Genomic DNA, 14,154 nt, shown 5'->3' on the forward strand with positions numbered 1-14,154 from the left:
CACATCTGGAGGAAACCTGGCTCCATCCCCACGGTGAAGCATGGTGGTGGCAGCATCATGCTGTGGGGAAAGATGAACGGAGCAAAGTACAGAGAGATCCTTGATGAAAACCTTCTCCAGAGTGCTCAGGAACTCAGACTGGGGCGAAGATTCCCCTTCCAACAGGACAATGACCCTAAGCACACACAGCCAAGACAACACAGGAGTGGCTTCGGTTACAAGTCTTTGAGTGGCCAAGCCAGAGCCTAGACTGGAACCCGATCGAACATCTCTGGAGAGACCTGAAAATAGCTTTGCAGCGATGCTCCCCATCCAACCTGACAGAGCTTGAGAGGATCTGCAGAGAAGAATAGGAGAAACTCCCAAAATACAGGTGTACCAAGCCTGCAGCATCATACCCAAGAAGGCTATAATCGCTGCCAAAGGTGCTTCAGCAAAGTACTGAGTAAAGGGTCTGAATACTTATGTACATGTGATGTTTCAGTTTTTTTTTTAAATATACATTTGCTTTGTCATTATGGGATATTGTGTGTAGATTGATGAGGGAAATAAACAATTTAAATCAATTTTAGAAAAACGCTGTAACATAACAAAATGCAGAAAAATTCAAGGGATTTCAATACTTTCTGAATGCACTTTAGGTGCCTAAACTATACATATTTATATTGATGTCACCTCAGTGTCAACCCCCATTTCTTAGCTCATCATTTGAGCCAAATAACTGACCAAGGTGAGTCATAAGTGTGTGTGTCTCTGTCTGTCTGCGTGTGTGCGTGCGTGCGAGTGTGTGTGTGCTTTCGCACCCGTCAGGGGCTGGAGGTTAGAGAACTCAAAGGGATAATAGCAATGAAACCGTATGAATGGCTAATAAGTCGATGAACGTACAGTATCTCAGGAGATGGAGTTGCCTATGGTAGCGAGAGTAAGAGAGACCTGCATTGATATGGATGGTTTTAGTGGCTCTAATGGGAGCGTTGGTGAAATGTTTGTCTTTAACGATGTGTTTGTCTCATGAATAAGAAAGGAGTTTGGTGGATGGGAAACACTTTGGCCTTCGGATGGGAGGAGCCTGTTGTCTCAAGTGCTCTTGAGCGAGGCCCCCCTTTTAAACCTCAGCTGTCACTGCCATGCCACATGGCCAGAGTTTTCTTTTATTTATTTCATTTTATCGCCTCCACTTAGACACTGACCCCCGAGGAATGACTTGACCCGCCCAATCCTCCTCCCTCATTCAAGGAGAGCCTGAGAGCACTCAGCGGCTCGGACCAGTTCAAGCGCAAGGTAGGGGGAGAGAGAGTAAATGTTGAAATGACCTCGCGTTGCAGGTTCCTGTGTGAAGTGACGCTTGCAGCACTATAGCCTACAGTACATAACATATAGAGCTATGACATCATTCTATACATAATGAAGGTAAACAACAACATTGAAATAGTAGAGAGGCCATCCTTGTGGTGAGTTCCTCAGCCTTCCCCGTTAGCAGTCCTCCCAGCCTCTCACATGGAGTTGGTAGATGATGTAATTGCCCTTTCGTAGGCTACAGAAACCATTGTGGAGGCCACCGCAAGACATTTGATAATACAGTAACAGAATGGATATAGCTAAATGAATATAAACTGCATTGTCATCTCTTGCCAATAAAATGTTATTGCGGCCTCCTTTATTAGATGGGCTGCTGAGTGCTGGTAATGGTGGCTGGGCGTGATGAGCGAGAGCAGTGAGACAAGGCACTGCATGCCCAGTAAAAGTGTTTGTGACTGGACCAGGATGTGTTAATATAGGCTGTCCCCTCTCTCCTTCACCTCTAGCATCTCAGATGCAGCGTAGGGGTTGTGTTTCTATTCTGATAAATGAACAGGAGGATGAGCAGAGAGAGGGGGAGGGGAGCTGTCTTAAAGAGGTCAGGGGTCAGAGACTGGGAGATGGGGCGGTTCACATTCGTTTCTCCTGCTTCGCTCTGCTCCGTTGGACAGTGGGGACAAAGGTCAGAGGATGAGGGGAGAGGGGAGGGGAAGGGCCGAAATCTTGAACCTCTCAGCTGTCTGCCTGTGCACATGTTGGAGGTAATCCGCCCCCCTTCTCGTCCCCCTCCTCGTCCAGCCAGAGAGTGCTCTTTGACCTTTTCGCAAGGGAAAAACACCATCTCACCCCAAACAGATTTGGCCAAGAATCAGGGCTCTTCACATAAGCAGCTCACGACCTGACATTCCTTTGACAGCGGTGTTGTTACAATATGATTCACGCTGCCAGGTTTACAAGGGCAATGCAGGCAACATGCCAATAGCACAGCGGGTGTTTTTGAGAATGGAAAGCAGTGGGCAAGCCAAGCTAACCAAACTGACTATTCACCAAAGCTTTAATTTAAAGAGTGGCTAAGAATAAAACATTTGCAAAGGAAATGTGAAAAAGGTGCAAATTAATGTATTCATAAGAGAAAGGTTACATGTGTCTTGTGGCATGGCCAAAGCACGCTGATGCATAAATGCACAGTGTCTGTGTGTTCATTAAACCACTCATGAAGAAAATGTAGCATACATTTGCACCACTGAGAGAGCAATGCCAACAACAAATGAATGCACAGCTGAGAGTGAACAGCATCTAAAAGGTACATCCACTTTGGCAAAAAAAGGAAAAGGACACATGAATGACATTAAATGGTTCAGGAGTCCGAAGAAATGAGGACACAGGTTAGAGGGTCATATATTTTTGAAAATACACATTTCAACAAATAATCATACATTTATGATTCATTTCCAGTGGATATTGACTTGTATTTACAAATGTGGTTTCATGATGGTTGGTGGGTATCAAAATGCTCACTGCATGTGACCAATAGCCATATGTGATATGATAAGACATTTTTTTTTTCATTAAAAAACATATTATATAAAGCAGCAAAAGACCAAAGATTACTCTACTTTTTAACCCTCGGGGGTTAGACCCTCTTTAGTCTGAAATGAGAGCAGAGGATCTCTCGCTGTGCAGTTCTCTAGCAGACCTCTAATCCCTGAAAAATGATCTATCTGTGGGTAGAATGGTGAGGGGGGGCCAACACACACCCCTGATGCACCCCAAGCCCCCCAGGACCCCTTCTTTCCCAGCCCTTATCTGGCAGACAGCTCCACCAGGCCTGCCCCATGTGAGGGGGGGTAGAGAGAGAGGGGGTCCAATCCTCCAGCCTCCACTACAGCAATAATCGCCAGACGTGTCTGCTCTGGGATTTCGGCAGGGCCTGAAGTAGGTCGCCCACTGATTGGGTTGTTGTCATTTTGTGTGCGGCCGTGCCAGGGCTAACGTCAGTAGTATTTGTCAAAGTGAATATGTCTGACATCCAGACACTGCGCTGGCCCGGAGTCTAATGCAATGTGCTTGTGGAAGCAGACGATGAACAAGCAATAATAGAGACAGAGAGAGAGAGCGATTTAGAACATACCACTGTGCATTTGTTCCATTTTGCCGCTTTATAATAAGTATACTTAACACAGCAAAAAAAGAAATATATATATATATATATATATATGACACGAGAGGGGTTTGGATTAAAGCTAAAAAATATTGGAACATCCAAGAAAGTGCAAGGTTGCAGTTCACTTGTCAGACTACTAACCAGCATTGATTATACCAACAGTAAGTATTGCACCAAGACTGTATATATATCATATTTGGAATGGATGTCTACTAAATACTGTTTGGGGATTTCTCAATTGGTGTATTGATGCACTAGCTCTGTCTGTCAGAATGACCAGACACACTCCTCACAGAACTTTAATGGTTCTGCCCACTCACATAATGATAGCTCATTTTAATGGACCCTTTTCCAGGCTAGCAATAATGACATAGCTAATGTCAGACCAGGACATCGTGCTCATTTTTTCGTTCCACTTCAAACTTGACATTCAAATCCATAGATTCTGCATCACAGCTTCTCTCGTATCCCCTATAGGCTACCCATGAATTGAAATGCTTTATCTGAAAGCCCATCAAATGTATGGGTTCTCAGAAATGCTGAGAAGGAAAATATCACCTACATCAGTATCTGTGGAAAAGGTCTGGTCTGTCTTTATAAATCAATTCATTACTTCCTTTATCTATTTCTGAATCGCATATCAATTTATCAACTTATCTATTTATGATACAATTTATTTATTTATTGTATTTTGCAGACATGTTGCAGTCACTATACATTTTGACAGGGAAACATACTGCAAATATACAGAGCTTGACTTTAAACAGTGAACTTTTACCTTTTAACGCTGATAGAGTGTAGACACGATTCAACATGCACACTTCTTTAACCCACACAGTTTACTGGTCAACAGATTCATAACACAGAGCACTTCTCAGTTACGTAACTGTGATTTAAACATGCAGACAGACACCGTCTTGCAGGATACACGCCAAGCTTCTTTAAAACTGCACTTAACATTTTAAACATTTAACGCCCCCTCGTTTAACATTTCAACTCCCTCGCTCAGTTTCCCTGTTCTTTCACTGTGCCTGTGCTTCACTGTATGGAGACGTTCTGCTCTTACACACACACACACACACACACACACACACACACACACACACACACACACACACACACACACACACACACACACACACACACACACACACACACACACACACACACAGACACACACACACTGAGCCGCTGCACGGAGTGGTGGGTGGAGGGGGAGGAGTTTGTGCCAGAGGAGGTTGAGCTGTCTACTGGGAGGTTTATAGAGTAGCAGACAGGGGGGCCAGTCCCTACAAAGAGGGAATAGGTTAGAGAGAAGAGTAGACAAGGAACGAGAGTAGAGAGAGAGAGAGAGACAAACAGAGAGACAGAGACAGAGACTCAAAGAGAGTCTGCATGCAGCCAGCCTGGGACAGCTTGGTACTGTAGAAACAGCCAGACGTTCAACTCTAGCACTAATTTCCTCTCTGCTCCACAGCAAGCCCACCTGGTTCAGCTCAACACTGCATCATCAGAGCCAGCCCATTCTCTACATATGGAGAGGGAGCCGGCTTCTTTTCAGACACTCAGCATCTAGGTCCTGAGGCAAGGGTACTGAAGCAGAGTCCTACAGAATTTCTGGTGAGTGTTTTAGTGTTTGTCCTAGTGGTCACATTTCCAGCCAGTGATGGTAGTGGTGTTATTCATTAACTTGTGAGTAATGTTAGAGATGTTTTTTGTGCTCTGGGATTTGTATAGGATGTCTTAGTTTGCACCTCTAAAAGCAGATGGGTTATGGGCATCTTTTTTTTAATCTAAGGCTGCGTTAGACAGCCCACTTTTGACCAATCAGATCAGCTCTGAAAAATATCTGATGTGATTGGTCAAAAGACCAATTAGTGAAAAAAGATCCGAACTGGGCTGCCTGTCTAAACGCAGCCTTCGCGTTACGTATTGTACTGACCATACTGTATGTAACTATTGAAAATGAAAGGAAAAACACAAGTGTAGATTTATGTGACATTTACAGTCATGCTGTCAGCTGAGCGATACCCTTGATGGTGATACTTATGGCTTGTCTTTTTCCTTTGGTGGTACAGGAAGAGGAAACGTTGCAGTAACAACTTAGAGTGTCTGTGTGATTATGGATGACTCCAGCCATCACTCTGAGTAGAGCATCATCCTCCATCATGGTACAGCAAAGGGGACACAAATACTTAGCAGTTATGGACAGTGATTTGAGCCAAGAGGTTTTCGTAGGACTGGGAGCAGATGAAGGGGAGGAGGTTTTTGGACCGTCGCCCTCCAACAAAGACCCCAACTGGTGCAAGACTCCCACGGGTCACATCAAGCGGCCCATGAATGCATTCATGGTCTGGTCGCAAATCGAGAGACGGAAGATCATGGAGCAGTGGCCAGATATGCATAACGCAGAGATCTCCAAACGCCTAGGCAAGCGCTGGAAACTCCTCCCCGACTACGAGAAGATCCCCTTCATCAAAGAAGCGGAGAGACTTCGGCTAAAGCACATGGCCGATTACCCCGACTACAAGTACCGGCCCCGGAAGAAGAGCAAGAGCTCCATGCCTGTGCGGGTCGGGGAAAAGGTCCCCCTGAAGACAGGCAAGTCCCACACGGGTGGTCGTGCATCTGCTTCCGCAACCTCCACAGCCACCAGCAAAGGGCTCAAGGTCCGAACGCCTTCCTCCAAACACAGAGCCAGCTTCCACGGCAATAAGTTCAAAGGTTACGACGAGGGCATCAGCGATGACGACACAGTGGATGTAGAGATGGCCAGTCAGGGAGCAAGCCAGCCAGGAGGGCAGAGGCCAGCCTTGGGCGTCTTCCACCACCAGCAGGCTGCCTTGACCCCTGGGGAGCAGCAGCCTCATCTCACAGCCCAGCTCAGAGTGAAATTGCCCACCACCACCTCCCACCAGCCCACCTCCACCCTCCCTGTGGGCCTCTCCTCTGGGTCTCCTGTACCCCAGAGCCTCCCAGAGTCATCCCCCAGGGTGTCCTCTTCATCGGAGTCCCGTACGCCCCTCTCCTCCACCGGCCGCTCCTCCACCCCCACCTCCACCAGCTCCTCCTCATTCGTGTCGTCGGCCTCCTCCGACGAGGAGCTGGACGAGGAGATCTTGCATATCATCTCCAACGCCAACTTCGACAGCATGCCTATGGATTGCGCCACTCTGGACAAAGACTTTGACGCTGCGTTTCACACCAACTCAGGATCCCACTTCGATTTCCCTGACTACTGCACCCCAGAAGTGAATGAGATGATATCCGGGGACTTGCTGGTGCCCAGTATCTCTGATCTGGTGTTCAAGATCTACTGAGCTTCATTCATAAAAGCCTGTGGTTTTTTTGCTTATATTATTTATTTTTCCCCACCCCGAGCTTGGACACTTCCTTTTTGTGTTCTCTCAATCAAGTCCGTAAGTGCTATTGCTTTTCTTTTCCTCGTATGCCACATCCTGATGGTCTGGTGTACAAACAGTGAAAGGTTTCTCACTCCAAGCCTTTTATCAAAGTTAAAATATTCAGGCACCGAACAGGAGACCAGGTACAAACAGCAGAGCAGACTCTGAACAGATATGTTCCTACTAGAGGGATACGAATGCTTTCAACAGTAAACCTATTCAGTATTTATTGTTTTCAGTATTAACAGGAGCATGGAGCATTGCCATGTCTTTCACATGCATTTGTTGTATACGAAGCACCATTACAGCAATGTTCTGACATAATCAACCAGAATCAAGGCAACAACTGCAGATTCACATTTTCAAATTCACAAAGTAGCCTCATTCCTGATTTATTCATGTTATCAACAAATGATCTCTAAATATCAAAGGGTAAAAAGGGAGATCATGTGAGGCATAGTCCTTATGTTTCAGCTAATAGGAATCTGCAGCACTTGTCATCAGGCTTTTACAGTAGCATCAGTTAAAGTAGAGGCTCTCGCCAAGAGAGAAATCTGCTGCAGACAAGTGCCAAGGAGCCGGCCATAATTTATTTCATAATCTGTAATTAGATAACAGCACTTTCATCGCCTCACTAATACTGCAGACTCCAAGACATGGAGTATTACGTAAACACAAGCCTTGTGTGTGTGCCTGATTCATTCCAGACAGTTGAGGCTGACTGTAGCGGTGGTATGGTGGTTAGAGTGTGGGGCTGAGTACTGGAGGGGGAACAGGAAGGGAGAGAGGGGAAGTGAAAGAGGGGCCAGGGGGTCGGTGATTGGGGTGAGGAGAAGCTTTTCTTTCAGGGAGCTGTACATCTGTCCGTGCAGGCAGCAGCCTTTGTGCCGGGGTCGGAGTGAGTGTGTATGTGTGAGTGAGTGTGTGTGTGTGTGTGTGTGTGTGTGTGTGTGTGTGTGTGTGTGTGTGTGTGTGTGTGTGTGTGTGTGTGTGTGTGTGTGTGTGTGTGTGTGTGTGTGTGTGTGTGTGTGTGGTGTGTGTGTGTGTGTGTGTGTTTGAGCTCTATTGAGCAAGCGTCTGCCAGCCGGGGTAGTGGAGAGGGGGGTAGTGTATTCAGGGGGAGATGAGGACACGGCCATCCACACACCCACCAGCTCAGTAAAATGCATGTCATGTCTGCAGTCTGGCTGCAGCTGCCTGATCAGGGCCGATTCAGCGGTGAATGGAGGAGAATCTGTCCGCCAGCTGTCCCTCCATTGACTCTCTCAGGGATCGTTTTGTCTAGAGGTCCTTCTGCCCCTGCCTCATTCATCTGCCCTGATCTGGGGATGAGATGCACGCCACCTCTCCTCTCCTCTTCTATCTCTCTTTCAAACAACCGTCGGGGGAACGAGGTGACAGAATGAGAGAGTGAGACGGACCCCCCTTCTCTCTCCATCCCAACATGTGACCTTTCTTCTTTTCATCCCTCTATCCTCATTAATTACATCGCCTGGCTTTGGCACTGTGGTGAAAAGGACCAGTGTTATTTACTTACTCTCCACCAGCAGCTGCCGAAGAGCCAGCCAGAAAGCAGCACCAAAACCCTTCCTGCAGTTCTTATTTTATATAAACTGATGCTAATCCCTCGTCAGACCGACCTTGTCAGAGCCAGTCAGCATCCTGCCCCACGCGTTGCAGTGTGTCTCTGGAGCAGGCCGTGGAGAGGCAGGAGACGGGGGATATGTGATGGGACCATGGGGGATACACTGGGAGTTTGTTTTCAGACCAAGATGCACTGTTTAGGGTTGTGTCTTAATGACTGTGTGGTATAGGGATCATGACGAGAACAGGATTGGTTTTTATGTTGTGTTCCTCCTCAGTCCCTCCCCCCCAGGAAACGCCTGAAGGAACCATTGCTTGTTTATGAGCGACAGTGTTTTCAGTTCCTTGTGATGAGAGAACTGCACCATAACCTTTACAGTACAATGTCTTCATTAGCAAAAAACGAACAAAAAATAAAATCAGGTAACTTGTTTCTGAACTGGAAGGTGGCTTCCTTCATAGATATCAATGGTAGGAGAAGATAGATGAAGGTTAAAAAAAAGAAAAAGAAAAAAAACAGTTGGTTCCACTACGACCAGAGGCCTTTAAGAATCCATACAACAACACTGATTCATTTTTTCTGTAACATATAAGTAGGAGGTCCTTTAAAAATATTGGAAGGATACCATTTGAAAGGGAAAGAACAACATCCAACCTCCATCTAAAAGTGAACTGCAATCGAGGTTTTAGACATACTGCATGTGTCCTAGTATTAAAAAAGTGATCGCCAGTATTCTGTACTGTTAATACACACCACTATTGGTTTACATAGACAAAGTAAGGCAAACCATTCCTGAACAAATCAGTATTCAGGGATGAAACAGGGGAAATTACAAATACAGATTAATCAAAAATGTCTTGGCTCACCAGTTGAATGGGTATTTCAACTCTTGATTATGTACATGATACAGTACAAAATATTCCATGTTCTGTCTGGTTATAATATTATCACTCAACAAACCTACAGTACCGTACAGTGTAATGGAACCAATACTGAATTCAACACCAGCAGTCTAAAACTGGACTCAGGACTAAGGTAACAGCTCACTGTGGAACTGCTCCTATGAGTTTTAGTCATTCTATTGTGCTGTATATTAGATCATGCATCTGAAAAAAATATGTACCAGCAAAAAAAATTGATACTGCTGAGTTATACCTTTTCAAAGATGTAATGTTTGAAAGTACAGTATGTATCAATCATTCAGATGCATTTAAGTGTAAATAAAATATTTATTTAATTACATAAAAATGTTTTTAAAAAAGCAAAAGGTTGGAAAGGGACACCCTTGACAGAAACCTAACCAGCATTTCCGATTATTTATTTAATACTTGTGTTTTTTATTAGAATATTTCTAGGCTCATTTTATTTATTTATTTCATATTTTAGAAAGAGAGCTAGAAACCGGCCTAGACAACTCACAGATGGGCTCCGGCAAATTAGTGTCAAGAGTGATAAATGCAAAAAGCTGTGGAGAAATTAAGCTGGGTAAAAACATCCATCTGGTGTGCACCTCCTACTCTGGGCCGGCCTTTGATGAATAGCATTCCCTGAGACAGAAATACAAGGACAATGCAAATTTCATCGAGCCGTCGGCCTCCCTCTCCTACCACCACCCCCCCCCACCCCCCCCCACCCCCACCCCACCCTTTCCCCCTCACATCACAAGTGGGGCATAGCAGCCCCCGCCATACTGAGCTTGACTGTCTGACTGTCTGTCTGACTGTCTGTCTCCAGCTACAGCGTCTTGCATGTGGCTGCCACCATGGTGACCAGGGGCCCCCAGCAGGACCAGTCCAGGGCTATAGGGGTCCACAGGGGCCACTCTCAACCTCAGGGTCCTAGTAGGACTTAACTTACCATTCCTTTAAACCACACCGACCTGACAACACAACAGCAGCACTGGGAGACCCGCCCTGCTGCACACAGAAGTAGCCAAAATATGACCATGATGCCTCACATACAAGTACATATTGTTTACAAGGTTTTACAGTATTATAGTCTGAGCTGAATACAGAATGTTTCCTCCGTTTTCATCCTCGCAGCAAGGGTTATTTTGATTTGTTTACAATGTCAAATATGATTTGTAGTCTATTCACCAGCACGTTTTTGGTCTTAGTTATGGCAAATTGTAACAAAACCTATTTCTGCGACATGAAACAAACTGAATTTTGTTTAAGCTGAAAATATGCTTGTGTTGAACTTTGATTCCTCAACGTTATTGTAAAACAGGGGATAATGGGGGTGTTTAAATATATTTTCATGTGTTACAAATGCATTGCATCCAGCAGTACACTCCAGAGTGTACTAGTCTGAACAAACTGTCTAATCAAATCAATAAGGCTCACCCCTATTCATCAGTATATAGATATACATTGACATACATTTTAAGATCTGTGTTGATAAATGTAATTGGTCGATAAGTAGAACCAAAATTCTTGACATTGCATTGATAATAGGTATGCATGTACAAATAGTAAATGTCTCTAAAATGGGAGTAACTGCACTCTGTATAGCCTCCCATGCAACACTTGTATTGAAAACCAGGGGAAAATGGTGGAAAAGGTCATTTAGAAATATGCATCACTATGCTAACAAAACTTATTGCTAATATTGTCATATTGGAAACCCCCTCTGCTGTGTAGACTGTCATTCCTGCACTATTCTTTATGGATTGGTGCATAACAAACATGATGTATTTCTATCAATCAGTCATTTGCTGTATTGCAATTCGATAAAGCTCATTTAATCTGTGTGCAAAATGGTTCAACAGCTAACCATCTCGTTCATCTTAGTATCGCGTTTGACCAATAATTAGCATTGCTTTATCATGTATCTGTATGCTTTTTGTAGTGTGGTACATTCAGCTGTTCTGACAGCGAGTATGTGGATAGAAATCAAAGCACTTTGTTGTAAATATGTACGTAGATCTGAGAGATGCCATTTTCATTTTGGATAGAGTTATCAGTGTAGTGACACTCCATCACTGAATAAACTGTTGCAGTCAACATTGGATGTCGTCTGTGTCTCTGTCTCTGTATCAAACGGTGGAGTGTGGAATATTCTAAACTGCCTTCCTTATGGGGTTTTAACAGTTGGCTTCCACTGTAACAACGTTACGTGACGGTTGCTTCCCTCTGTGTTTGTCAGGATGCAGATGTTCTTGTGGTCAACTTAAGAAACTTGAACACACGCACTCATGATGTCATCCACAGTACGTGTACACAAGATATATGTGAGGCGCACACTGGAACCCGTGTCACACTGACTGAAAACCCACCACAACACATTCTCAGAAGCATTTTTTAACACTTAAACTGTAGCATTACTGTTTTTTCAGCACCGTGAAGAAAATACAAGAAAACAATTATTGAGCTAGGGATTAATCCCGAATCCAACTGAGTGACAAAAATGTTTCTAAAGGGGAGTTGTTTGGTTGACTAAATAATGTGTGCCCTTCTGGATTCCCATTCAGAATTCTAACCTGGGTCAGCCGGGCTCCTATAGCCAAAGGCCATGTTTGACTGCTTATGCTGATGGGGGTGACATTTATCCCATTTCTGTCACTTCAGAGACTTACACACGAAGCGGTGTGGTGAATCAAGCAGACATGCAGTGTGCTCTGCACAGTCATGTCAGCTCCAAACTCAAATGTGGGTTAAACAAAACAGCAAATGGTATTAACTGCTGCTGAAATAGGGGCCGCACTAGGAATTAAGCCCATTTCAGGGGTGACTGACACTTTGTGCATTATGAGAGTGAGAGACAGTGTATTGTCAGAGCGTGCGGGCAGCGTGCAGACAGAGTAGATGTGGTTGGTTGGGTGAAGGTTTGATGTGTGTCATGCTTTTGATTCCCTGATTCTAATAAGCTGATTTGGTGAGAAACACCTGAGAGGATTACTCAAAGGATAATAGGCAGTAGCAGCGCTCACATTAGATTGGATGCTTGTCACTTACTACCACCCCCTACTACTCTCCACAGCATACACTAGTTTACCCTGGAGTCACACTATAATATCTGACAAATAGCACTTCCCTCATGCCCTGAATACACAAATGCACAAGGCTAACTATATGAAAATGAACTCCCAGTGCAAGGTGCTGCATCGGTTCTACTGATGTTATGAAGGTTGCGTGTGACCTCTCTCATCATGGCCCACCAAGGGGGTACAGGGCAACTGGCATCCATTTTGTTTTAATACCTGGACCTTTTGACCCTTCCAGCCCTCTTTAGAGCAGCCCACAGTGATAAATGCCTCCAAAAGTGTGTCTGCCTGGTGAAAACAGCCTCATCTGTGGAACAGCTTATTGAGTTACGGGGAGCTTAGGTAAGCACATAGCTGTTTAACTGGCTGATTCATTAGACGCTTATATTTCACTGGGACCAAATACCAATGGCTCCGACGGAATTTGCCAATAAAGGAGCATTTTTGCACCACTTTTCTCCCTGGTCAGAGAAAGTTAAAAGTACTGCTCTGTCCCTCCTGATTTATATATCTTCCCCAGGGATACAGAGTCCTGATAGGGAAGGAATGATGTCCTTGTAAACTGCTGCGTCAGTCCACTCAGGTCCATACCAGGATCAATTAGCGAGACCTAATTGCTGTTCTTCCAATTACACAGTCATAAGCAGAGAGACATGGTTATTGCTAGGGAGCTCCGGAGGACTAAAGGAGAGTCCTCCTACATAGCCTGGCGAGTGAGGAGGCAAGGATTGACAGGGAATGCATGGGTGTATTTGTGGGAGTTTTTGAGAGCGCGTGTATGTGTGTGTGCTAGCGTGTGTGCGCTTGTGTGTGGGTGCGTGCGTCCAGTGTATGTGTGTGGTGCTTCTAAGCAGCAAAACAGCCAGTCCAATGTACCAGAAGGACAATTAGGGTCCGGTCTGTGCCATGGTGTGATCTCTCAGATGAGGCTGCAGAAGCTGCATTCGTCTCCCCTGACCTGGGTCTGACTGCGAGTGCCGCTGGAGATTCAGACTGCAGTACACAGTCAGTCAGTGGCTGTGTCCCAAATGGCACCCTATTCCCCCATAGAGCTCTGGTCAAAAGAAGTGCGCTATATAGGGAATAGGCTGCCATTTGGGACACAGCCAGTGACTAAGTGTTTCCAGATTAAGAGAGCTCTGTCTGGGATGAAACAGCGCTCAGAGTAAAACACTGCAGCTCCTCTCTCTCTATCTCACTCTCACTCTCTCTCACTCTCACTCTCTCACACTCTCACTCTCTCACACTCTCACTCTCTCACTGTCACACTGTCACACTTTCACACTTTCACACTCACACTCTCACTCTCACTCTCACTCCTCCCTCCATAGGAAGACCACAAGTGGAGTTTCATGTTTGGCCTTTTGGAAAAACACGGGGTAGATACACAAGATGCTTAAGGAGACCAGGCTACATGAGTGGGCTTCCTATAAATCTAGTTATTATCTGGATCCCCTCACATACACAAACACACATAATGAAAACAACCGTCACCATGTGTTTGCCCACTGGAGAAAGCTGAGATAGACTACAGGATTTGAGTGAGGTAGGAGACATTGGTGTGGACAGATTTGGACTGGCTGTCCCCTTTGGGCCAGTCTAGTAGCGTCTCCAGACAGGCTGTGTTACGGTGTGAAGGGGGCCAAAGGAGGCCACGCACTGCCAGAAGGGGACAGTACGGAGGCTGTAAGGAGCGGAGCGGGCCAACAGCTGGCAC

The 14,154-nt window shown here is 45.3% G+C and overlaps 1 protein-coding gene across 1 annotated transcript; it reads left to right on the plus strand.

Moving 5' to 3' along the window:
• The first annotated feature begins 4,725 nt into the window (after nt 1-4,725).
• LOC106565395 (transcription factor SOX-4) lies at nt 4,726-11,462 on the plus strand. Its single transcript, XM_014132459.3, has 2 exons — nt 4,726-5,083; nt 5,542-11,462. The coding sequence occupies exon 2, from the start codon at nt 5,590-5,592 to the stop codon at nt 6,781-6,783; it is 1,194 nt and encodes a 397-aa protein (XP_013987934.2). The 5' UTR covers nt 4,726-5,083; nt 5,542-5,589; the 3' UTR covers nt 6,784-11,462.
• Nucleotides 11,463-14,154: the final 2,692 nt, after the last annotated feature.

Source organism: Salmo salar, chromosome 12 (assembly GCF_965601325.2).
Source record: "Salmo salar chromosome 12, fSalSal1, whole genome shotgun sequence".
In the NCBI taxonomy this organism is placed as follows: Eukaryota; Metazoa; Chordata; class Actinopteri; order Salmoniformes; family Salmonidae; genus Salmo; species Salmo salar.

Excerpts from the sequence above, each read along its gene's own strand:
- LOC106565395 (XM_014132459.3), top strand. The coding sequence starts at position 5,590 with ATGACTCCAGCCATCACTCTGAGTAGAGCATCATCCTCCATCATGGTA.